The following is a 27,035-nucleotide window of genomic DNA, read 5'->3' as shown; positions in this document are numbered from 1 at the left end:
GACCACTATAATTTATATACAAGCCTACCTTCCATGAAATTGTTCTATAAATTAAATAAATGATCCTTCTTCAGAATCTAGCAAATAGTAGACACCAACAGAATAGTACTCATTTTTTTTTTCTCACTTTAAAGCAGGGGTCAGCACATATTTTCTGTTCAGGAGCATAGAGTAAATATTTTAGGCTTTGCAAGCCATCCATCTCTGCCACAATCACTCAACTCTGTCATTGCAACACAAAAGCAGCCATGGATGATGAGCACAGCTGTGTTCCAATAAAACATTATTTATAAAATTAGGCACTGAGTCACCAGATTTGGCCCATCCACTATAGTTTGTCAACCCCTATTACTTATACCACATATGTCCAGATACCATGCAAAGCTAATTTTTCACTGTTCTGTTTGATTCCATCTGCTCCAGGCATGTTATTGCTTCCTTTCTCCTCACTGCTTTTTTTTATTTTATATATTTTACATCATTTTTCATTTCTGTACAATATGTGCATTTTCATCTTGGTTATAGTCCCCGTACAATTCCCACCACCCTTGTTTTGATCCTACTTTCTTCCCCCGCCCTGTAGTGTGTATACTATTTTCTGACAAGTGAGTCTAATTCAGTGACCTCATTTTTTCACTTTTAATTCTAAGTCCTGAGAAACTCCCAAAGGGGGTTAGTATCCAGACCTGAGCAGCTCGATTACTTTATCCACACAGCAGACCTGAGGAAATCAGTCATATCTGAGCAAAATTCCCTTGACCCTCACAATAAGAATGGCCAAAGGACCATCTCCATGGAAATTCACAAAGTTTGGACCTGTGGAGGAAGTTGTACCTTATTTTCCAGTTTTAAAGTATTACTTAGTATAACTAAATAAATATGTTGGATCTGTGTAAAGAGCTCCTTAAAGATCAAAAAACTAAAAACAACAATGATCACCCATGGTGAGCCAGGAGGCCAAGGTGGGAAATAAAGACATAAGAGAATTTTTACTACATATTTCCATATATATGTATCTGTTTTGAGCCACATGAATATTATTATTTATTCAAAGAAATTGAATTTTTTAAAGAATAAAAAATACACATTAATTTTTTTTTCACACTAGCAAAATCAGTCTATTAAAAGAAAGACACACAAGTGCTGGGCAAGGAGTAAGTGGAACCTGAAAGACACACATCACTTGGGTGTTATCCAGCAATTCTATCACAGTCCAGGAGAGCCTCTCACCTGTTTAGTGGACTTATATGTACCTTCTGCCTTGTGCTCTGTGTGAACACAAGGTAGAGAACTTGGGATGTCATAGGAGAAACATCATCTTTGGTAGATACATCCCATCTTTGATAGAGATGGGATCAGAAGCAGGACATAGTATTTTATAACTTTTAAATCAGGTCATAATCCTTTCTATAGAGTTCCACATATCCGCCCTTCTTGCCTCAGTATGTGCCATATTTATACACTCTTTCTGGCCACCTCAAGTTCTCTTGCTGAGCCTTTTCTTTCTGACTTCAAATAAGCTTTAACTTTTTTAAAGAAATTTTCATTTGACTCTACTTTCAATTATTATCCTCTGTCTCATTGCCTTCATGACTCAATTCCATGAGTTATTAGGAATGACTATCTCTCAATTTTTAATCACTTATAACATATTCTTTCATTAAGTGTCTTTTTCTCTTAGGTTCTCATTGACTCTTTAAAATAAATCTGATAAATCTTTAAAATAAAACAAAATAAATCTGAGAGTTGTCTTTTTTTTAATTTGTCCTTATTCTTCTTGATCTCTCTTTTGCAGAGAACAAAGCTAATGTTCTTAGTGAACATCTCTTCTCTCTCTATTAGTGCCTGGGAATCCTCTCTTCCATTCTGGTGCCCAAATTTAGACCTCTTTCTTGTTCCTGCCTCACAACTAGATTACAGCTTGAGACTCAGTTGTCAGCCCACAGCCCTTCTCCATCTGTTCTCATCCACTCAAGGAATTTATCTATTCTCAAGAGTTTATCTAATGGGAATAATAAATCAAATGGGACTTGAATCCTACCTCTATGACTTAGTAGATATACATCTTAGGAACAGTGATTTCATCTCTTTGAACTAGTTTCCTCTTCTCCAAAATGAAGATTCATTCATCCATTCAACAATCTTACTTACCATGTAGTTACTATGTACCAGGTACTATCCTAGGTACTGAGGTTTGTTAGTAAACAGACAAATATTCCTGCCCTCATGGAGCTCTTATGCTAATTGTGAGAGAAAAACCAAAATCAATAAGCATGCAAAATAAGAGAACTGTATAAAATGACAGGAAAATATGGTGAGAGTTGTAGGAATAAAAAGAAAAAGAGGTCAGGTTACATATTTTAAAGAGTGGTTAGAGTTGGCTTCTCTAAGGTAATATTTGAGCAGACTCAAAAGAGGAAAAGGATTTAGAAATGAGGGCATCTGGTGGAGAGGGTGTAAGCAGAGGGAACTGAGAAAGACCCTGAATACAGAGTGAGGCCAAGCTTGTTCAAAGGAAAAACAAAAGAACAGCAGGAATGGCATGGGAATGAGTTAAGAGAGGAAATTAGGCACTCACGCCATGTAGAGCTTTTGAAATTGATGGGAGCTCTTGTATGTTTTTGAGCAGAAAGTGATATGTAATTTATGTTTGAGAGGGACTACTCTGGCTACTGTATTGGAAACAGACCACCATGGGAGAAGGATGGAAGCAGAGAGACCAGTTAAAGGCCACTGCAATTAATCAGGCAGGAAGTGATGGTGGCAAGGACCTGAGCACAAGCATTGCCAGGGAAGACAATGGTCAATTTTGGATAATAAAGCCTACCTGGGAGGGTTGTTATGAGAATCCTATGGGAGAATTACTACAAGTAAAGGGCCTAGTAGATAGTTGGTATAAAAAAAAGATGTTAAATAATAACTTTTTCTTACTAATTTATATTTTGCATGTAGAATAGGTTCTGGGTCATGATTTGGAAGAGATCAAAGTTAAGACTGTGATATTCAGGTCAGATGACCTGGGGTTGGGTGCTATCCCCACATAAATTAATGAAGGGAGTTGGAAAGAGAAAGAGGCTTAATAATTTTTTAGCCTTCACCTCATTACCCAATTAAAGGGCAGTATTCCCAACTGTATATAAGAGAGTTACTCTTAAGTTTCAGCTTATACTCATTACCAATGCATATTTTTTTAATTACCTGCCCTACTTCCATCTCAAACCAGATATACCCAAGTCCTCAGAAGCTGAAAACTTGGCTTTATCTTTATGGAATTATGGAATTAAAATATGCCGCTGGGCCTCCATGGTGGTGCAGGACTTAAAGACAATGCGGTCAAGCTTTTGCCAGCCACTGCAGCAAGAGTTCGATCCCCGGCCGGTCAGGGAGGAGCCCACATGGTGCAACAGACCTCTCCTGCCTCACCCACTACTCCCCTCAGCAGTGTATTTCAGTACATCTGCCTGTTCTGCTCCCCACTCTGTACCTGGTGAATCCTTTCACCACCACCCCTGCACCTCTGGCTTACACCCCAGTTCTTGTATGCATAAATAAATCTTTTAAAAAATGCTGCCATTGGAAATTGGTATCATAGCCATAATATACTTAAATGTGGTGTGGTAAGTAAGATACATCTAAAGAGGTGTGGTCCTATACCTCTATTCATAGTGTTGTAAAACCAATGTTCGCTCAATTAAAAAAAACAACTTTCTGTTTACAAAAGAAATGAAGACCAGAATGGAACATGACTATCTGTGGATCACTCAAGGCTTTAATAACAGAGCGAGATATGGAATCACCCACAAGATGTGGGCCCTGTTCACTTCTTTAAGAGCTCTTCTGTCTCCACAATTGCCCAGTCCACATCACAGTCATCCCTTACATTGGCTAAAATAGGCCAGCATCCTCACCCTGGTTACTACAATGGCTGCCAAGACTATTTATTCCTATTATTGCCAATTAAACTTTCCGGAAAGGTTCCTGAAAGCCATTGTCTACACTGTTTTAAGTGTACTGGCTCTGGTTTCAAGTCCTGTCTCTGCATATACCAGCTGTAAGACCTTGAGTAAGTTTTCTACCCAAGCTCTACCTTAGCATCTTCATCTGAAAAATTCCTGTCTTCTAGGACTTAGAGTAAGACTTGTAAAGTTCTTAATGCAGAGTTGAGCAGAAAATAGGAGCTCAAGAAGCATTATTGTAAGTCATAATACTATTCTCAGTCACATTCAGAGAAGTTGCCATGGATGCCTTTTGGCAGATCCTAACTGACTTGGTCTAGCCTTCAGGACCTTACAGAGCCAGGTCTACTATATGCACAGAAACTATCATTGCTTTCTGACTACAGACTGTCTAGTAAGGATGGCTTTCAGTGCACCTCCATGTCCATGCTCATTCACAATCCCTATCTCTGTGTTTAGTTTATGTTCCTCTGTCTAAAATATCGACCTTGGGCCTCCCTGGTGGCGCAGCGGTTGAGCACTGGGCTGCGAAGCTGCCTGCAGCCTCTGCAGCGCCGGTTCGATCCCTGGCCGCAGGGCGAAGGTCCCACAAGTGCGCAGACCTTTCCTGCTGCCCACTGCTCCCCTCAGCAGTGTACTTCAGTCCTTCTGCCTGTTCTGCTCCCCACTCTGGCTCTGGTGAATTCTCTTACCCTCCCGCGCTTCTGACTATACCCAGTGCTTGTATAAATAAATAAATAAATCTTTAAAAAAATAAAATAAAATAAAATATCGACCTTTCCTCTCTCTGTCTATATATAGGGACATCCTTCAAAATGCCAGTAAAGATTTAGTACCTCATTAGAACTTCCCAGTAAAATTCTAGTGATATTATTTATTTTCTTCATGTAGTACATATTGATCACTCCTTATATAGAGTCATGGGAACATTTAGTTAAGAGCATGGGTTCTAGAACAGACTGTCTCAGTCTCAACCTCCTGTCTATAAAACAGGGGATTTTATTAGTGGTGTTGTAAGGACTGGATACATAAGTATTTAGTAAAAACAATTGCAAATACATGTCACTAATACTACTATTATTTTATATTGCTGTTAACTTTCCCTCTATGTTTTATGTATCTCCATTTTCTTTCCATAGGTTATTCTTTCCATTTGTACTATACTTATATACTTAAATCACAAATTATATTATGAAGTTCTTAAGATTTTTGATAAATCTGTCCTCAAATATTGAATCACATCTAATAATTAATTCCAAGAGTGTAGATTTACCCAAAAGGTAAGTTCCCTATCTCATAGTCCATGAACAGCACACATTCCAGGTAGCATAATTATTAGTCAAAGGGCTCAAGGAGGAGGAAGACTGAAGAAAAACAAAGACTGCCAAAATATGCACAGCTAATGTTCTATTTTATCTTTCATTTCATTCACGGGAGCCCACCTTTCTTCTAGAGCCATTTAGGTTTAAACTACATTGGCAGAGAATTCTATACCAGAGAATTCTATACCAGGGACACATCAAGCTAATGCCTTGACAAGGCCAGTTGCTAGTGATACATATTCTGTCACAATGCAGTGATCATTGTGCTTATATATGCTTTTTTTCTTTGAGGAATTCAACTAGGCTTATCAAAAGTTTGGGTTTACCAAAACTTGTAACTGGGTCTGGAGGAACTAACCTTTTCCTAGCATTACTTCCAGAAATCAGGTGATAAATAACTCAGATTAAGAAGATCATCTTACCTCTATTTTTTCCCATATGGCTTCATAGTTGTCTTGGTGTTGAATATCTTGCATCAATTTCTGAATTAAAGCAGATTTTGCAGCAGAATGGCTCTCATTTTTCTCAGAAGATGAAACTCTCTCTGTCTTCTCCTCAGTGTATTTTTTCATGACAGAGAGAGGCATACATGACTCTTCATCAGAAAGAATGTCACTCAGGGGCCCAGATTCAATGCTCTCCCCCAGTGAAGAGGCTATGTCACTGGATGAGCTTGGAGACACCCTGCCTAGTCTTGTGTGCTTCTTTTTGATGTGGTACACTGGATAAATCTCAGAGTCTGAATTCATTTCAGATAGTTCCCAGTCATCAATATTCTGAATGGTTTCTCTTCTGGGTTTCTGAGGCAGAAGTTTTGTTAGGTTTTCCAACTTCAAAGCTAATACTTCTGTCTGCTTCAAATGGGAGGGCAGTGCTAGGTACTCATCAGAACCGTACCAGGCTTCCACTATCTGACCATTCCTAGTGATGTGACTTGGGGGAGAGGAGTAACTTTTTTTGCTTTTGTGTTTTGAAAGAAGGGGGACTGGAGACATGATGCTGTCTGAGCCAACAGAGGATTCACTGCTTTGAGTAAAAGGTGGTGAACTGGAAGTTTCTGACTGTGCTGGCAACTTGGCATTCCAGTGTCTCTGAATGCATGGCTCAAGTGAGGATGTAGAAGCAGAATCTGTTTCGATGATCTTGGAAGTGCCTAACGGAATTCCATTTGGCACTACTGTGCTCCTCCTGTTTTCTGCTTGCTTGTCTGAATCAGTTCCCTGTTTAGGCATTTGGCATGGAGGCACCTCTTCTAGGGCCTTGTGTGGCTTTTTAAGTCGAGGTTTCTCTTTATGGCAGTCATTAAGCCTTCCCAGGCTGGAAGACATTTCCTTAATGTGACTTTTGATTGCATTTTCAAGAGTCCCATCTCCTACCTTATGCAAGCACTCATATGATTGACTGGCAGCAGAAGGGCTACTGGGGTAAGAAGACTGTAATACCAGGCAGAGCTTGGATCTGTCAGGAGGATCCACCAGAGAAGGGGTACTTCTGCTCATCTCAGGCTTGAGATCAGCCATTGGCTTCTTCCCAACAGTACCTTTCAGATTAATCGTAAACATTTTTTCTTTAAGGAAAAGCCCTCTTTTTGGCAACGTGGGCTGTGTGGGAGAGTCCTCGTTATAATTAAAGCAATCTCTGATGGATCGCTTAGGAGTTGCATTTTCACAAGGAAGAGGCTGTTGGTTCTTTGCTCCAGGTTGGGAGGAGGGTTTGGCATCTTGCTTCCCAGCCTCAGGAGACGACTGAAGAGCATTTATCAGAGTTTCCCCAGAAGATGACATCCCAGGCATTAAGCCTGGCTGTTCTTTGACTGTGGAGGCATTGTTCTCCTCACATCCACTTTTGTTGTCTGCTAAGAGAGATACTTGAGATGCATCCTCACTGGCTGCTTCACTGCAGTTGGAGGGAATGGAGTCAGTAGCCACCGTAAGCAGCCCAACACTTCGGATAAGCTCAGGGAACTCCTTTTCCATCTCACTGTAGCTCCAAGAGTCAAAAGGTTTGGTTTTGACTTGATTAGAGGTCATGTCACCCAGGCCACCAAGCAAATCCTCACTTGGACTATAGTCAGACAGTTCAAATGCAGTAATGCCACAATCCAGAGATAAGTAATTTTGAGAGCATTTGATAGTTAACTGTCCTGAGTCATCCACTTCCGTTAGAGAATCAAGTCGGCCCTGAAATAGATTATGGTAATGGTTTCAGTAAATGCAGTATCAATTACATTCAACTGTTGCTCAAGTGAAATCTCAGCAGAAGACACAATAAAGGGTTCTTAGAATTCCATAGGTCCCAATTGCTTCTGGTTTGACATATAGAAAGACATTAATCAATTATCATACTGCTTTATATAGTATGCTACTCTTAAGGATTTAATGATTTTTCTTTAATCTGGAAGCCAATGTCAAGAAATCAAGACTTTCTATTTATATAGACTATTATTCATTTAATAATTTCTTAGGTAATAAAATTTCTGAACATAAAACTATGTCAAAGTAAAGTTTACCTGAATGTCTGCATTGCTTATCACCATCACTTCAGCACCTACCACAGTGATAGCTCATAGTAGATGCTCAATAAATACGTTTTAAGTGAAATAATTATACTAAATCTATCATTAAATATACACAAATCACAGGAAGGTGAACTGCTTAATTTGCATATACATAATAAATAATTTGAGACCAACTTCTATTTCAAAATTTTGTCATCTAAGTCCCAACCCTTCCTCTGCTTGCATTTCTTGCCCCTGCTTCCATTTGAGTATGTTAGATACCAAGTGCCCACCAACCTTGATATTTATAGTTGCAGATAAGCCAAACTGATTTGAAACTTGCCTATGTTAAAAAATAACATCACAAGTATTTTTAAATCCTTAATAATGTGATTAAGGTTTTTCTGTCATTAGTAATGTAATTTCTTCTATCACACAATAAATGGAGAGATTTATAATTGGTGAGTTGTTTGTGACAAAAGGTCCCTGGAATCCTATTATGCTTAGCAGGTTGAAGGATGGTCTGGTCTAACCTAGCCCCTTAGAAGATGAAGGTGGGAAAGTGAAAAATGGAGGGTTGTTATATTCCCAGACCTCCAGTCTCCTGGGGACAGGTGAGCAAACTGAAGTCAGACACCCATGTAGTTGCCAGACCTTGTGTCCTTTCAACTAGATTATTTGAAGATCTAACCTCCCCAAAATCTGACATTGGGTTTTATTGTTCTTTTTTTTTAATGTTCTCTCTGTTCAGATCTTCATCCTTGCCTTTATCTCCTACTCCCTCACTCTGATCTCTATACTAAAATTTTCTGTGATTCATTGGTTATTATTTTAACTGACATACTCCCTTCCACCAATGTTCTCAGATGCCCCCCCAAAGTAACTGCTGCACATCTGGTGCTATTACCTCTTTAATTAAAGTGCTTAATAGTTTCCTACTGCTTCTAGATTAAGAACCCAAGCCCTTCCAAGAACAGACAAAAAGAGCCTTTTCATGCCACTCTTTCCTCCCTATCAGCATCCAACCACAGTCTTCCTTTTCATGTTTGAAGAAAAAGTGTTCCTCTTTCATCAGGGCCTCTGCACATACTATTTCCCCTGTCTGGAAAACTTCCCTCCCACAATACCCCTTACCTAGTTGATTTTTACTCATTTCTCAGATCTCAGAGACCAAGTTTCACTCCTTCTAGTAAAAAGAGTGAAACTCCGTATACTCCTTTCACTCCTTTATCCCACCTAAGTCAGAATATTTTCTTAGCAGCTCTCATAAAACTATGTTGTTTTTCCTTTAAGCATTGATCTCAATTTATAAATAAATACTACTGAGATTATTTGATTAATTTGTTTCTCCACTAGTTTGTAAGCACAAGAGTATAGATCACAAAAAAAAAAAATGGTGGACTCTCCAAGATACATGCAGTACTTAATATAGTGATTTGCATAGAGCAAGCAATCAAAGGTAAATCTGTTGAGTAAATGAATGAATGAATGAATGATGACATTTTAGAGTTTCTATCTCCATGCCTTCATGAAATTTCTTCCTTTGGTTATATAATTTTTGTTGACACTAGGCTTCAGAGTCAAATTGTAGCACTAATTAGCTATGTGACCATGAGCCAGTAGCTTGATGTTATTAAGTTATTAAAATAAAGGAAATGATAAGCTATGCCATAGGGTGGTTGCGAGGTTCTGAGGAGATAATGAATGTGAGATACAAGTCAGACACACAGATAAGTGCTCATGAATGTGTGTTCACTTTTATTAGTTATTATATTATTATTTTTACTACTCAGGCATATTGAGGAACAACAGTTCATTAAAATGAGAGGCATCTCTACATTAAATTGTACCATGCAAAGTGAGAAAAATTAACTCAAGAAAAAATTAATCTCAATAAACACAACAAAAATGGAATTATGTGACTTTTGTGCTTCACTCATATACCAGACTCTTCAAAAAGTCCTAAGTCAAAAGCATCAAGGACTACACCAACCAAACAAAAGTGCCTATCCTGTTCCCAGCCTACCAACTATCTCTGGGAACTGTTTATTGTCGTGCAGGGGTAACTATTTTTACTCATGCTGTTTTGAGTATGAAAAAAAATCTCTCTGAGAAACAAAACTCACCATATCATGCATCCATTTCATAATGTGAAGACCAAGTGGCAAGCACCTGCCATATATTTTTTAACCACAGTTGTTTACTATTTAAGAGCACTCTTCAAAAGTATTTTTTTAGTTTTCAAAGGGCAGAGGCAGAAAGTTCTCTGAAATTTCTCAGAGCAAATGAATGAGTTTCATTTCTTAAAATACTGCTTAGGAAAACTATTATTTTAAACTCCATTGCATTCTTCTGGACCACCTTCCTGTATAATTTTTTAAAGTCTCAAGTGTATATGGAAGTAGAAGAAGCGTGCATATTGTTTTAACTGCCCTTTTAGTTTCAGTGCTGTCACATTTAATCGTGTAGTGCTGCTAGCTATTTCATGGCTGCCTCGCAATGTCTCCCCTCAAATATACCTCCACTTAATATGCTATGAAGCAGTTTCTCAGAGGAAGGTTATGTTTCATGGAGATGATAATTTATTCACTTTATTGATGGGTAATTTATTCACTTTATTGCTGTCTTCAATCTTGTCTCAGGCATCAAGGAAACCCTTTTCTTTTTCTAATATGGAACAAGAAATCTTATTCTGTTCTTCACCCATAATTAAGTTCCAATATCTTTGTAGTTCTTTTTTTTTTTTTTTTGGTGGGACCCTCGCCGTCGGCCGGGGAATGAACTTGCGCTGCAGAGGCTGCGGGTAGCCTCACAGCCTAGCGCTCAACCGCTGTGCCATCAGGGGAGGCCCTGTAGATCTTTCTTTTTTAACGCTATATTTTGCTACCAACTGAACATGTGATTTAATACTTATAATTTAGAGACTTGAAGATCTACCTAGTAAGATTCCTCAAGGTTGTATCAGTGTCCATTACTATGTCATGGTCAGTTATGTACCCTGATTTTGTGTTCTTATTGAAAAAAGAGTTGGAAACAGATTTCACTGTTTTAAGTTATGGGAATGGTAAAAATTTCGTATGAATCTCTCCCCTTCCTCCCCTAGTCTTACTTTGGTATGCTTCATTTACTAACACAAAAAATCAAGTGCCTCTTACCAAAATACCATTGCCCTCCCAAGCCCCCACACCACATGGACTAGACTCATGTTCAGATTCTTTCAGCTCTATCATGTTGGGATTCGATGATTCTGAATACAATCTACAAAGCAGCAGTGGACTGAGAGAGCAAGTAATGATAGAAAACGGAAAACAAAGCAAAGTTTAATTTCTAATGGACAAATGGAAAATATACAAAAATCTTTCAAATATTTTATTTACACTATAGTAGTAATTCTTAAGGACTTCAATTCTCTACAGGCTGAAGTTATGACTCAGTTAATCCCTATTATTAATCCCAGTCCACCAACCTAAAGTAATAGCTTCATCCTTTACAAATCAGAGAGCATATGCCTTATTTAATTCAAATTTTTATACACAGCAAAATGACTTAGGTGCAGTGGTAGATACACAAATGATTAAAAATAGAAAGTAGGTAGATCTAATGATTGATCAATACTGGACATTGGACAGAGTCAATAGAACACAATGGGAAGAACAATAAAATATATAGACTTGGAATGACAGGTAGATATCTAAAGAAAGAGCTCTTCAGAGTTTAGACAAATGTTACACCCTCTCTAATCGCCACCTTTTTTAGCACATACCTCATGGACACCATATTTAGAACAGAGTCAGGCAGTTTAAGATTCTTTGCAGTCTCCCATAACTATGGAGTCCTAATCAAGGACCCTCTAGGGAATCTAGTAGGGAGGGATGGCATTGAGGACTAAGACACACATCCACATATTCATCCTATGATTTAGAAAGGATGCTGCCAAAGTCTTTATGACCTCCCTCATTACCATAATATCAGGGAGAGCTAAATAAAGACAAAGTCCAAGACTATGACTCAAAGTTAGAAGTGAATCTAGACTGACTTGATTCCCATAGGCTTCCATGTCCTACAGGGAATTTATCTCAGGACGAGTACCATTATTTTGAAGACAATAATCAGTTAAGTTACAGATTTATTTTGTGCTTTTTATAAGAATAGTTTTATGAGAATAGTTACAGATTTATTTTGTGCTACTCAGTCACTGAAACATTGAGAAATTATATAGCACTTATTATAAGACCTTTAAATTTTATCTATTCATATGGTACCATCTATTTATATAGTATCATATATATGGTATCATCTATATCTGTCTACACACACACATGCACACACATACACACACAGCCTCTGCTTAGCTAGCACAATGCTTTGTTCTATCAAATGTCAATTTTATTTGGGAATAGGAAACTTCACTTGGATTCAAAGTTACAGTGTCCATTCCTAAGCTATCCATCAAGGATAACAACCTCTTTAAACTAATCTTAATAAAAGTACAAAAATCTAAACATATTGGTTGTATAATATTCTAAAGTTCATTTGACATACGGCATCCAGAAGAACTTTTCTAAAGCATTAATCATGATAATTTCCTGAAAACTTGTTCTTCTGTCCTCAAACTGAGGTCCAAGTCTCTAAAAATCACTGTTTAATATGACTTTTATTTTTATGATCAGACCTCTGCTTACCTATTGGTTCAAATCTTGCTTCCTGGTCCCTTGAAATTTCTGCTCTAGTCCTATCTATAGCTCACTGGGTCTGTCATTCTCTCTGAACTTTGTATCTTAGATTATTTCATTCTCTGTCTAGAATATTTTCTATCTCTGTTTACCACCCTAATCCTGATTCTTCTGCAGGTCTCAGGTTAGATTCCCTTCTTATGGAAAGCCTCCCCTGTCTGAATTAGATGCCACATCTCTGTCTTCCAGTGCACCATGTAGACTTATCACCATGTCATCCAGACACCTAATATGACTGGCCTTAATGTTTTTTTCCCTTGTCTCCATCCTTCATTAGATTCTAAACTCTTTAAAGGCAAAGACCATGTTTTGGCAACTATTATATTTTTGCCACCTATTTTCTGGCATATAGTACATGTTCAACAAATATTTATCAAGTAATTAAATAGTGACTAGGAAGCCACATTAGCACTAACAACTAAGGGTAGTATCTGTGCAAACTACCAGAAGTGAACTAACTCTGGACTAAAGTCTCATTCCCAGAGGAAGTGTCTTAGCCTCTAGTCACTATACCTGCTTATTTGCCTACCAAGAATTCGTGCCCCACATCTCTGAACTGAAACATTCTCAGGGTCCCACCTGACAAGGCATTACTTGGCATCAAAGAAAATACCCACCTCCTTTGTCTCTTCAGAGAAAGCTTGTAGAATGTCTGTCTGCCTGGTATAGTTGCCATTGGCGTCCTGCAGACCTTGTAGAATGCGTTCCCGCAGAACTAGCACTGAGACACGGAGCTGGTGCCAGAGGAGCTGCACTGCATGGATGTCCACAATCACATTGACAGAATAGGACAGCAGCTTCAGGGAGAACTCCGTTTCAAGAAGGGCATGGATTTGCTCAACATGATCTGAAATATCTTCACAAATGTCCTGCAGTAAAGAAAAGCAAATCTATGAGGACTGCCTTATCCTAGGGAAGGGAGGGTTAAAAGAAAAGTCACTCTTCACCTAAACCAATTATCAAGGCCAACAGCTCAGGTGAAAGCATGTTAGATAGCTGAACTATTTTAGTTCAGATACATAGTTGCGCCATCTTCCTGGGTGCTGGACCTTCAGTGCCTATGGGTAAGCAGCACTGGGTACAGTCAGAAGCGCGGGAGGGTGAGAGAATTCACCAGATCCAGAGCGGGGAGCAGAGCAGGCAGAAGGACCGAAGTACACTGCTGAGGGGAGCAGCGGGCGGCAGGAGAGGTCTGCGCGCCATGTGGGACCCTAGCCCGGCGGCCAGGGATCTAACCGGCGCTCCAGAGGCTGCGGGCAGCTTCGCAACCCAGTGCTCAACTGTTGCCCACTGGGAGGCTGTAGATCTTTTTTTAACCAACAAAAATTACACTATTTTTCAGATGCCCAAATTGTATGATGAACCATAGTGAACGGTTTACTCACAGATCTGCTCTATGTTCTCTTTATTTACTATTTATTAAGGATTCTAATAAGGATTGCTCTTTTAACTAGTCATGAGCTGCTCCACTAAGCATACAAATACTTCAGGTTAGAAAGTGTCATCCAGACACCAAATATGAAGAAAGACTGGCTAGAAAAATATGTTTTATACTTCCTCCCATCATTCCCAATGAACCCCAGGGTCTTCAATGTAAGGGACAGTTGTCTCTCTCCCACAGAGATACAGTTTAATTTTTAAATTCATAATGGATTTAATTTCAACCACACTTTGCAAGCAGAATAACCTTAAAAATGTGAAGTCAGAAAAATCCCAAGGATGAAGAAAGCAAAATATAGTTTTATTTTGTTCTTTTTTTAAAAAAAAAAAGATTGATTGATTTATTTATACAAGCACTGGGTACAGTCAGAAGCACAGGAGGGTGAGAGAATTCACCAGAGCTAGAGCGTGGAGCAGAACAGGCAGACTGACGAAGTACACTGCTAAAGGGAGCAGTGGGCACTGCAGGAGAGGTCTGCAAGCCATGTGGGACCCTCACCGGTAGCCGGGGATCGAACCGGTGCTGCAGAGGCTGCAGGCTGCTTCGCAGCCCAGCACTCTACCACTGCACCACCGGTGCAGCCCTTATTTTGTTCTTAATACCTGGACAATTTAAATAAAAGTATTACCAAATCAAAGTTTTAATCACTTCCACACATACTACTAACAAGGCAGATTTAGTGTCAGAAATGTCACTTGTCCAAATAAGTTCTCAAATTTCCATTGTGCTATCATGACAAGCAGCACAAAATGAGTTGCATCAATGGTAGTGTTTACATGGGCAATTTGAATCCAATCCATTAAGCATTAGAACAATGTAGATATCAGCTAAAAGTGCTCAATTACTCATTTTATTTATGTATCAGGGATTTTTTAAATGGGGATTCCATTTATGATTTTCTGTTGAAACTGAAATTTTAAGACGGCCTTTGAGTTCTGAGTCATAAATATCAAAAATAGTCATTGTATGCCAGAAACAACCTTTCCATTTCATATAACATAATTACTTGCTTTTAAAGAAAATAAAAACATAACCTATATTTAATAATGTGCAATAATAGATGAAAAATCTATTTAAAATGATGAAAAGTCATGCAGAATTTTGAATAATAATTATTGTGTAATTTCAATAAATGCCCCAACATTAGTTCCTAAAACCTATTAAAACTGAGGTGATTTAAACTTAACTGGAGATTGTGATAAAAATTGGAAATAATAAAAAAACCCCAAAGATTAAAAGTTAAATAAAACTTCAAAATAGCTATATATTCTATATAGGATAGAAAAGCTAAATAGACTTTAGAATCCTAAGTAGGCAAAGTTCTTCCCAATGTAGTCCATGAGCACATTTGGCAAAAATTACATAACCCTATTAGCAAATACATGGAACTAAATCATAGCTTGGGTCCACACAAAAGAGCTTGCCTATAATTACTATCCTCAGATATTCCACATTGCTCTGGGTGCCAGTCAATGCCTACTGGAAGTGTCTACTCCATTTATACCCCCCCACACACCTCTTACTCCTGATATCCCAACCACCACCCCAAAGCTAACGCCTTCCATTCCTTTGCTCTCGGGATACTCACTTCTATATAGTACTATGTCACCAGTGAAGATTCTCTTCCTCCCAATGCTGATCTCTTCCAAATTCCAAACCAAAAACTATTGACATTTCCTCCGATCCATTGTCAAAACATTTCTTAACTGCATCACAGAAAGTTACATCTACCTTCTGGCCTCACCCAAACTTGACTTCCCAAGGATCTTGCTTCTCTGTTGTCTTCCCAGGGGAGATCTGAGAGATGGGGTTAGGACTGATGGGGAAAGATGCTTATTTGCCACTTTCTGGTTATTATTCTTTGATTTATATAACCACCCTTCTTTCTTAGTAGGTGCCTACTGTCTGCTAAGCCTTTCAGTCTTCCTTCCTCGTTGCTGTTACCTACATTCTTCTTTCACTCCCCTATACAGAAGACTATCTGAGTCACAATTTTGCTCTCCATACCAAGCAAACCATTATCTCAGGTAATTTCACCACTCATATTGATGAGCCAGCTAACAACCCAGACTTGAATAATATCTACTCCGAAACTCTAAGACCCTTCACACCCATTCTATTGGGACAATTCTCTGTCATCATTCTACTGGACTTGGTCATCACTCCACTTGTGAAACAGCATTAGAAAGTCCCATAATGCCACCAACCTCTCTTTGCCTGACCTTTTCACTTCATTCTCTCTTCAACCCCATCTAGGCCACCAGTCCCTCTATCCTTTTTTATCATATACAAACCCTCTCCTAGCACAGCTTCTATATCATCACTTCAACCACTCCTTGACAATATTTTCAATATTCATCGCATACTTGATTTCATAACTCAAGACTAGTTAGTCTCTATCATATCCCACTCTGATCCTACAGATGCAGAATATGTTACATACCTAGGAGAAGTAAAGATTTGCCACATGCTCATAATAACTAAATAGGTATTTTTCAGTTACCCAAAACCATCCCCCAAATCAAAAGGTTATATGTAACCTTGGCAATGATAACTTCATGCCAAAGTACATGCCATCTACTTGTCTTACATGATTTGGCTCCTTCATAATGGATGTAGGAATTTAGTCAGAGCTGGACCATGAGTCAAGACTGGCAGGCAACTATCCAGGGGAAAAAATATCTCAGGGGCACTAAAGAAAGCATTGGGGGGTGCCATTAACTTGAGCTTCCACACTCTCCTCTTTATACAACTGCAAAAATGCAAATTGGCCCTGTTCCCACAGAAGCAGATGTCCCCGAAGGGGAAAGAAACACCCTCCCCACAGTCTGCCCTCACTCTGTTGAGTGAGTATATTAGCAATGTTCACACACCATCTCCACTGGAAACCTGAAACTGAATAATGCACAGCATGATACAATTCTCTGATGTTAATTTACTTAAAGTATTTTTATGCCTCAACATTGCCATAGTTGTCTGGTTTGACAAACTATAGAACAAGAACTACATATGTATAGATATGTAGGATGTGTGTATGTATGCGAATATGCATTATACTCATCTACTTCTAAACATGATCTATGCTTTGAACATTTGATTAGAGATTTGTTTAGAGAAAGGCAACTGAGTAATTCTGAATCTTTATATACTTTCTAATAATAGAAAATTTACTTTTTCCTGTCCCTCTAAATGTCAAACAAATATTTAAAGAATAATCAGTTTGAAGCTTCTAATGTTTAGGCCCTTAATAGTAGCCAGTTTGCTGGACATTTACATGAAAGAAGTGGAAGAAGATTAGGGACATTCTGTTTATTTTAAGGCAACCAGATAATGAGGTAGTAGAGATTTTTAAAAACAATTTGCTGAATGATTTCCTCCCAGCAGGAACTCTTTGGAATTAAAAGGCTGAAAGATCTGACCTACTGGAGGCCCTGTGGCACTAGATTAACAAGGCAAAGTGGAAGCACAGAGAAGGGAATCGAACCAGAGTTCAACTGATGTCTGTAAGGAATCACTGATGTCTGAACTCAGCTGGACATGTGACTTCAGCAGATAGCAACTGGATTTCACATGACTGAACTATCAAGTATTTTAGTGCTACTTGATTAAAACAATGTAGTGATTTCAGAAAAGATTCACAGATTTTTAGGAATGTGAAAAGAAACATCCCCTTCAGGACTGGAGATAAAGAGTGAGAATATCTTCCTATCTGCTTACTGAGAGTATTAAGAGAAAACAAAATATTTCATTCCACAATTAGAGATTTTAAAGCACTTAACATGACAATGACTGATTTAGCTGATATAGTCACTAAAATTTACAGCAAAGTGTAATCACCAACAAATGTTAATTTTATTTCAGATTCTTTGCTGTATTGATAGAGGGGAGGTGTTAGTAGGCAGAAGATCGAGTGTCCACATTGAGAGTAAGGTCAAGAAAGGGTTGCGGGTGTTAAAGATTGCCAGAGTGACAGCCACATAACCCTTTCTAGCATCAAAGGGAGAGCTGATTCGGTCTACCAGTCCATCTTCTATAAAGCAAATTATTCCCAAAAACTTACCCTTCATAGTCTCACTCTGAAATTATCCCCTTTCTCGTGATAATAGCCCTATCAGTTCCAGTTCTTCTTCCCAGTGTTTTTTTTCTTTGGATTCCTTTCCTGATTCTAAGTATGCCTTACCAGGAACAACTGAACACTGGGCAGATCTACCAGTTTAGACTTCTCTTACTCCCCAAACCCCAGATTCAGTCTATCATCCTTTAGGCAGCTCCTACCCTTGTAAGCTATGTCCAGGAATGGAGAGCTGAAGGACTCCAGGAATGAGGAGGTAGAAGAAAGGCTGATCCAAAGAGAAGTCAAGGACACAAAGATAAACTTTGACATGACCATGAACTGATAACTGATAACATGAGCGAGTTTCTTGGGGTATTGGAACTGTTCTGCATCCTGAACATGGAGGTGATGTTAAAAATCTATGGATGGGTTGAAATTTGTACATGTTTTCATAAAAAAGAAAGTCAATTTTGTATGATAGCTTTTAAAATAAGAGAAAAGAAAACAAGTTTATAGTCTCAGTAAAATGCATATAAAAATTCATTTGGGGTCATACTTTCAGATTCACATAAATTACAAATAGCACAGCTCTTAATGTCATGGTATTACAATCATCGGTCTTAATTCTATAGCTTCCAAATATTTTCTAATCCAAAAGAAAGTGAAGCTATTCTGGATCCCATCTCAAAGGAAGTTAAAACAAGTAACAATAGTTAATAATATATCTTGGAAATAGTGTGAGTTTTCTTTTTTCATAGATAGTATTGTGCTAATATGGGAAAGTGATGTTCTCCATTTTCCAGTTTAACTTACATACAGCCCAGGAGCCCCTGTGGCAAAATACACTGAAAGCATTTTGTTGCCAACTGCCTACTTCACTTAACTCTCTAAGCACTGTGTGGTCTCAAAATTGCAGTTGCTGCTTGCTGCTTGTTAGTAAAATAGGAATCTTCTGTGGTTACTGAAGTAGATGATATAAACACTGGTATAACCTGAGACTGTTTACAAATAAACTCTGACTGTGTCAGTATTTTTCTTTTAATTTGGTTGCATGTTTATATGAGAGGTGTCTTTTTTTTTTTTCAGATTGTTGTTTATTTTTCAATTGTTATCTTATTTATTCTAGGCAGTCACAAGGCTGTTAAGATAACTGTATTTAACCATTATGTTCAGTTTTCACCAGCAGGGGATAGAAATGAGGGCACTCGTCCAGTGATTGCTCTAATTTTTTCACTGCGATCACTCTGTGGCACCTCCTCAGCTCCTCAGCTGTAGCTGGGAGGGGGTCTATTTGTTGCCTCATTATAAGGCCACCATGCCCATTTTCAACCATTCTCAAAATATCTTGAAGGTTTCATCCTCAAATTAGGAGTGTTCCTGGATCAACAGTCTGGCCATATTGCGATTATCCAGGGATCTGCATGTGAAGGGAAACCACCCTTCCAGCAACTTCCTCATCTAGTACTGAAGCCAAACTTGGTACTCCACCTCTCACACTTGTCTCAGCTTCTCACTTTCCCACTTGCAATTCTCAAATGAAAAAAACACAGCAAATGTTCTCAATTCCTATGAACTACCTCTCCATAGGAATAAACAGTAATTGACAGGCCTTTCTTCATCTATAGCTCCAAATGTTTCTCAGCCCCTCAAAATAATCTGTTTCTCTCAAAAGGCTTTGTCTTATATTAGTTAAGGATAGAACATATTCAGACGGTTTTTCTAAAACAAATCTGAATTAAAGCCTACTTTTAAAGAATGGATCTCCTCATTCCTACTTTCACCTTTTCTCAAAGTTAGAGTGAAATGCTTTTATGTTATAAAATGAGCAAAAGAGAAATAAATGAAACAGTTATTCTGTGTACATATTTTAGTCTTATACTGCAAAATGCCGTGTCATCATGACTACTCACTTTTCCACCATCAGTTGTAGAAATGAATAACTAAGAAAATAATAATGAAAGAAAAGAGTCTTTAGCCATATGTTCACCATATGCATGTGGGTTCATTAAAAAAAGCTGAGAAAAGATTCTCACCTAATACATATACTTTATATTTTAAAATGCAGATCAAGGGAATACCAGTTACCTATTTTAAAAAAAACTCACAAGTGAACCATTTGAAGTAAAACTTGCAACTTTATACAAAAAACTTTTCATTGCAGAGTATTAATGTCATCCCTCAATTGACTATCAAAAGTGTACTTTCTCCAAAAGACAGACTGATAGATGTTCTTATGACAAGGTGTTATATTTCCCAAGAGGTAGACTATCTCCTCTTTTTTCTTTTCTTGATCAAATACATTTTTAATGCTCTTCCTTTCTTATTGTCACATTGAGAATGTCTATGATGGAGAGTAATGGGAAGAGTGCTGAGACTTCCTGTGATCAGCACAGCACTTCTCTCTAAGGGTTGAAGAGCTCCATGGTTATCACAGTGGTTATTCTTTTAATTGGTAAGATTCTGAAGTATGAGGACTAAAATAATTTTATGTAGAAATGATTGTGCTATATCTTTAGCTCTTACTCATCCAATTTCCTGACTAGACTACATCGTTCTGGAAGCAAGAAATGTGCCTTACTCATCTTTGTACCTATAGTGCTATATTAGGACACTGCCATGCACATAGGCAGTGTTCAAAGGATGTTTGTAAAAATGAATTCAATTGGATAAAGTATTGTATTTCATAAAAAGAAGTGAAATCCCTAAAAGCTCCCTCCTATGTATATTCACATTTATTATCAGCATTGGATCAGTATATGTAAGTAGCTCCCATTCGATTAGAAGAGGTAATGAAAAGCCTTGTGGATTTGGGAGAATAAAGGAGATGTTGTACAAAGAGGAGGATGAAGATGCTGACTTTGAACTATGCTTTCACACTATCAAAGCCTCCTTTGCCTTCAACTGAGAAAAGACCAATTACAGTTTCTGTCTGGCCAAACCTGACTCTATTCAAATCTGAATTGTTCTGTTTTCATGATTTGAGGAATTTTTTAAATTTATTATTTAAAAAGCTTCAAAGAATTCACTGATTGAGATATCACTTTAAATTACTAACCTCAAGCTCTGAATTGAGGGGGGTGGGGAATCCTGAATAAAAAGACAAGAGGAAAAATGACAATTGCTGCTGAACAATGGAGATTTTTTTTTCTAACTGGGGTATTGCTTAGTCACATTCACATTCAGTGTTCTCTGTGACTCAACTAGATAAAGGTTAAAAATGCAAGTTCATTCAGTAACAAAAAGCACAGCTATGAACTTAACTCTCAATAGCTCATCTGGAAATTGCTCAGAAGATCTGTACTTTCCCCAACATATTTTTATAGAATTAATTTCAGGTGTAAATTGACAGAGAAGTCAGTGGTGATTCCACACTTGCTGTCTGACTGTTTAGTCATGTAGATTCCAAAATTGCTCCTGTTGAAGAAAGAGCCTACATTTTTTGCAAGCACATGATGCTAGTGTTCTCAGCATCAACTATACATGGACAGGTGCACACATGCACACATAAAGAAAAAAACACTGAACCAGAGATGGGTCATCTGTCTAGCTGACTGACACAGTAAACTTTGTAACACAAAGGTTTACAAAATCTGCTGCCCACAATCATTTTAATGAACACAATCATTAAAACAAGCCCCCCAACACCTGGAAAGGCAGCCTGCCACTGATATTACACAGGTGTACCTATAGGAGATCTTGCATTTTTTGTGCCCCAGAACACAATTTTCCACAACTGACAATTTTCTACTGCTGACAGGGTTGTGTACTCTCCAGGGCAACATCATGTTTGCTAGTCTCTGTAACACAATTCCCTTTTATGCTTTTTTTAATACTTTTATTATAAAAGGAAACAGATACAGAATACCACACAAAAAAATATATAACTTAACAAACTATAAGGCAAGCACCCTTGTAACAATGACCCTGGTCAAAATTAGAACTTTGCCAGTCACCCTAGAAGTGCGCCCTCCCCTTCTCAGACCAACCATCCTACCAAGTGTAACCACTAACCTGACTTACACAGCAACCACATTTCTTTATGATGTTATCACCCAAGAATGCATGTGTGGACACTACAGTTTTACCTAGTCTTTCACTTGATATGTCTTTTAAAGCTTTTTAACCTATAGATTCCTATAGTCCTTTCTATTTCATGTAGTTTCTCTGGTGGAGTTCACAGGACATAAGGCCTAGAGGGTTTTCCAAAATTTGGATTTGTGATTATAATTGCACAAACCAGTCAGCACACCATTCTCTTTTTTCCTACAGAGTGGCAACTGGATCCTGAGGACTGATTAGTTTCAGGTTCAATTTCTTTCACCAAAGTATAAGTATTGTTTTTTCATTAAGAGGCAATTAACTTTGATTTTTTTCTATATTTTGATGGTGGCTGAAACTATCAACTATTTTGGCAGTTGATGCTCTGTGTCAAAATTTGTTAATGCATTGGAGGTTCGAAAATTATATTCTAGTTCTATCATTTCATTTTCATTTTTTAGCTGGAAGGACTATTAAAAGATGCTTATTTATATCTACTATTTGATTACAGTGATTCAACTCATAAAGAAAAGTTAAGGCAATAGCTTCTTTCTTCTTTTTTACCCAGTTTTCAAGATAATGAATTGGTTTCTGTCATATTCAGAAGGTAACCAATAAGTTGGTTCACTTAGTATCATAGGAAGATTTAAACATGTGATGGATTTTTAATTCTTATCCTGTTGAAGCTCAAATTATACATATGGTCAGTGGAAGCACCTTCAATTTGACTTCAAGTCAGCTTTTCTAGTAGTCTGTGATAGCTGCTTGTTTGTCTTATATATTTCTAGACTGAAATTCAACCAATTTTCCAAGAAGTTTTTATCTCTTTTAACAGGAAAAGTTTTACCACATTTACCGTTTGGACAATAGGGACACCAATTACTACTGGAATCCAGCCATTGTTTCCATGTTTTGTTTTGTTTTTAATTTATCAAAGCTAGGAAACATGTATATTTAAAAATGAAATATCTTATGAGTTCTTAACTGATATTACCAAGTCTAATTCATAACAGGGTTTTTTTTTTTTTTTTAAAGATTTATTTATTTATTTATACAAGGAATGGGTACAGTCAGAAGTGCGGGAGGGTGAGAGAATTCACCAGAGCCAGAGCAGGGAGCAGAGCTGGCAGAAGGACTGAAGTATACCGCTGAGGGGAGCAGTGGGCACGGCAGGAGAGGTCTGCATGCCATGTAGCCATGGATCGAACCAGCGCTGCAGAGGCTGCGGGCAGCTTCACAACCCAGCGCTCAACCGCTGCGCCACCAGGGAGGCCCCAACAGGGTTTTTATCTCACATCTTCTATACATCTGTCTCTCCTTTCTTCCACATCAAGGACACTAGTTCTCAAGAACACAAGGAAGTAGAAGATCTCATAATTTCTCTAATGCACACCCTAAAACCAATGACTAGGACACATATTTATAAAGAATTTGGTCAAGGTGGCTTTGATTACCACAGGAGAGAACATAGTCATGTTTGCTTTGTCTTTAACTAGTCTTTGAGAGAAAATAACTTATTCCCTAGACCCACATTCACCATAGTTCACATTACACAATTTAAACATTTGGTAGTTTGTAGGTTTCTTTATCACCTTCAAGGCCCTTCTAATAAAAATACAACTAAAAACCATATGACTATTAGCTCTCCTTCAGAGAAGGAAAAGTCCATTGGTTTTAGAAATCACTGAGAGAATTCTGGCCTCAACAGCCCCTTCCTATCTTTGTAGATCACCACAGAATATGCAAATGACAAAAATCAGTGAAGGTAGTTATCAACAGGAAAGCACTCTTTATATTTCCTTAAAATATAAAAACTATAGGGCGTAGGACAATTCTTACTACTTACTAGTTTAGGGCTATCCAATGATGTAGATCTTCTATTCAAGCAATGAACTATAAGGATCTCTTCACTTACCATCTCACACAGCAAAAGGTGTACAATTTACATGTTTGCTTTCTTTGTTCAATGGTCTATATATCATTTCTGTCTATTTCTATGTAGTCTATCAACCTTAGGAAAATCCTATCTGGCAAAGCTACATTTCTCTATTTATAGAGTATCACATGCAAATAGATTCTTAATAGATGCTGATACTAATGATATTGAATTCACAAACCATGAAATAGGAGTTTGAAGATGATCATGAGAAAGAACAAATGAATCACAAGATGTTTCTAGATCACTTTACACCATGTTAACTGTCAGGAAGACTAAGTTTTTGGTCCAGGGGTATATTGATTATTTGTGTCCCAGTAGATGGCTAAGCCTTAGTTTACTTATCTATAAAGACAGTGCTGGATAAATGATCTCTACTCTCAAGTCTTATTATTTTCTCTTTTTTTTTTTCCTTTCATTTTGTGTCCACCTACCATAATGCATAGCCTGACCTTTGGTTACCCAAAAGCTTTTATGTATTGCTAAATATTCTTATAAAATGACTATTTTCTAATAGTAGTAGAAAGAGCACTGGACTAAGAATCAGGAGACCTAATTTCTAGCTTCAGAGGTATTAACAGGTATCTCTAAGGCTCCTGCAGGTAATCCTGCCACAAGTTCAGAATAATAGTACATATTCATACCACCAGGCTCAGAAAGAAAGAACTATGTGTCATTCAGAATAAGGGTCAAATCTTTATCCTGTACATTCCAGGGTTAATATACTGAGGAGCATCTTTGGTTGTATATTCCTTAGTTACCATGATAGATCCAAACTATTACTCTGTCATTCTCCTTTTCTATGCCTCTCCAAACACACACATACATGCACCTCTGAGGCTCATTTCCATCTGCCTATATCACCTGCTACTATTCTCTTCATTTTAGCCATTGAACTGTAAGACTATTTTCTAAAAAGTTATCAATACCTTTTATCAATTTAGATTTGTTTACCTCAGATGAAAATCTTCTAGTAATTCTCTTGAAATTTGGAGAACTTCAAGATATAAATGATATTAAAAGATTCATTTACAAATGTTTTCTCTTGATCTATTCATAAATAGTCTTTATACTGTGAGAAAGTCTTATTTGGGGTTTCATTGCTGACTCATGATATGACCTTGGGCAGGTCAGCCTCTTTCTTAGATGCACCCTTTATATATTTAGATCACTAAGACCATGGCACAGTCTCTAAGGATATGTTTCTATGTCTTCCTCCCACACACAAACATCCATGGCAACTAATTTAGCTGTTGGTTTATATTTAAACACCTATAACATGCCATTGGAGCTAGTACTATAGATACAAATTTTTAGATCTCTTATCTGAGAGTCCAGAACAGGAAATGAAACCTCTGGATCAGAACCCTGTGAAGAACTACTTTTAGGGCCCATGGTTAAGAAGACCCTGTGTATGAGATAATTCTAAAGCCAATGCCATCAATTTTTGAAGGGTAGGTGGAAATGTAGATCTCCATTAACCTCCTGGAAAGCTCTCTTTGCCTCCCATTGACCCAATGGTTTTATTCCTAGGAGTATCTGCTAGCACAGAGTTATTTATAAAGGTAAACAACTCTAAAAACCAAAAGATTGAAAGCAGGGAGATTGGTTTAAAATGATGCAGTATTCCATATAATGAAAAATTCACAGATGCTAAACACGACCTGCCCCTTCCTTCTCTCCTTCTGGTAACCACTAATTGGACTAATAGTCTAAAAGTTTATTTTTGCTTTATTTAGTTCATCCATTTGTTTGCTTTCTCTACATACTAAATGAAAGTTAAATCATATGGTATTTGTCTTTTTCCATCTGACTTACCTTTCTTAGCATAATACCCTCGAGACCCATCCATATTGTTTCAAATGGCAGGATTTCATCTTTTTTTTTTTATAGTTGAGTAGTATTCCATTGTGTGTGTGTATATATATATATATATATATATATATATATATACACCATATCTTCTTTACCTAATCATCTGTTGATAGGTACCTAGATTGTTTTCAGCTTTTAATTATTACAAATAATGCTACAATAAATGTGGGGGTGCATATATCTCTTAGTGTTTTGTGACTTTTGGGTAAGTACCCAGAAGTGGGATAATTGGATCACGTGGAAGTTCTACTTTTTGTTAGTTTTTTAAGATTTATTTATTTATTTATTTATACAAGAATGGGGTACAGGACAGATGCACGGGAGGGTGAGAGGATTCATCAGAGAGAGAGCAGAGAACAGATCAGGCAGACTGACGAAATACACTGCTGAGGGGAGCAGCGGGCGAGACAAAAGAGGTCTGCCACACCATGTGGGACCCTTGCCTGCTGGCCGGGATCGAATGGCGCTGCAGAGGCTGCAGACAGCTTCACAGTGCTGCGCTCAACTGCCTGCGCCACCAGGGGAGGCCCAGAAGTTCTGTTTTTTTTAAAGATTTATTTATTTATGCATACAAGAGTTGGAGTACATGCCAGAAATGCAGGGGGTGAGAGGATTCACCAGAGACAGAGTAGGGAAAAGAATAGGCAGGCTGACTGAAATACACTGCTGAGGGGAACAGTGGGCAAAACAGGAGAGGTCTGATTTGCCATGTGGGTTGCTCCCTGGCCGGTCGGGGATCGAACTCATGCTGCAGAGTCTGTGGATTGCTTCATAGTGCCGTGCTTAACCCCTTGCATCACCAGGGAGGCAATGGAATTTCTATTTTTAATTTTTGAGGGTTCTCAATACTATTTCCAAAATTACTGCATCCATTTACATTTACATTCTCATCAAAGGTATAGAAGTTTTGTCTTCTCTTCATACCCTTTCCAACACCTGTTATTTCTTGTCTTTTGGATAATGGCCATTCCAACAGGTATGAGGTGTTTGTTATCTCATTGTTCTGACTTGCAAAGAGATGATTTTGCAAGAGATGATGAACATCTTTTAATGTGCCTTTTGGTAAACTGTATGTCAAATCCTCTGTCCATTTTTTAATGAGGTTGCTTATTTTTTGCTTTTGCACTTTATGAATTCTTTGTATATTTTGGATATTAAGCTTTATAAGATGATGTGCAAATAT

General features: G+C 37.8%; 1 protein-coding gene across 1 annotated transcript in view; it reads right to left on the bottom strand.

Moving 5' to 3' along the window:
* Window positions 1-27,035, bottom strand: part of AKAP6 (A-kinase anchoring protein 6) — a gene marked incomplete at its 3' end in the record, with an annotated part of 338,178 nt that overhangs the window by 252,753 nt on the left and 58,390 nt on the right. The window contains exons 2-3 of the mRNA XM_084241293.1: window positions 13,126-13,377; window positions 5,701-7,458 (exon numbers count right to left, since the gene is read on the bottom strand). Of these exons, the coding sequence (XP_084097419.1) occupies window positions 5,701-7,458; window positions 13,126-13,377 (2,010 nt within the window). The remainder of the gene's footprint in view (window positions 1-5,700; window positions 7,459-13,125; window positions 13,378-27,035) is intronic.

The sequence above is a fragment of the Talpa europaea genome (genome assembly GCF_964194135.1).
Source record: "Talpa europaea genome assembly, chromosome: 8".
Lineage (NCBI taxonomy): Eukaryota > Metazoa > Chordata > Mammalia > Eulipotyphla > Talpidae > Talpa > Talpa europaea.
The sequence above is the reverse complement of the archived record's forward strand: the minus strand, read 5'-3'. Positions and strand labels throughout refer to the sequence as shown.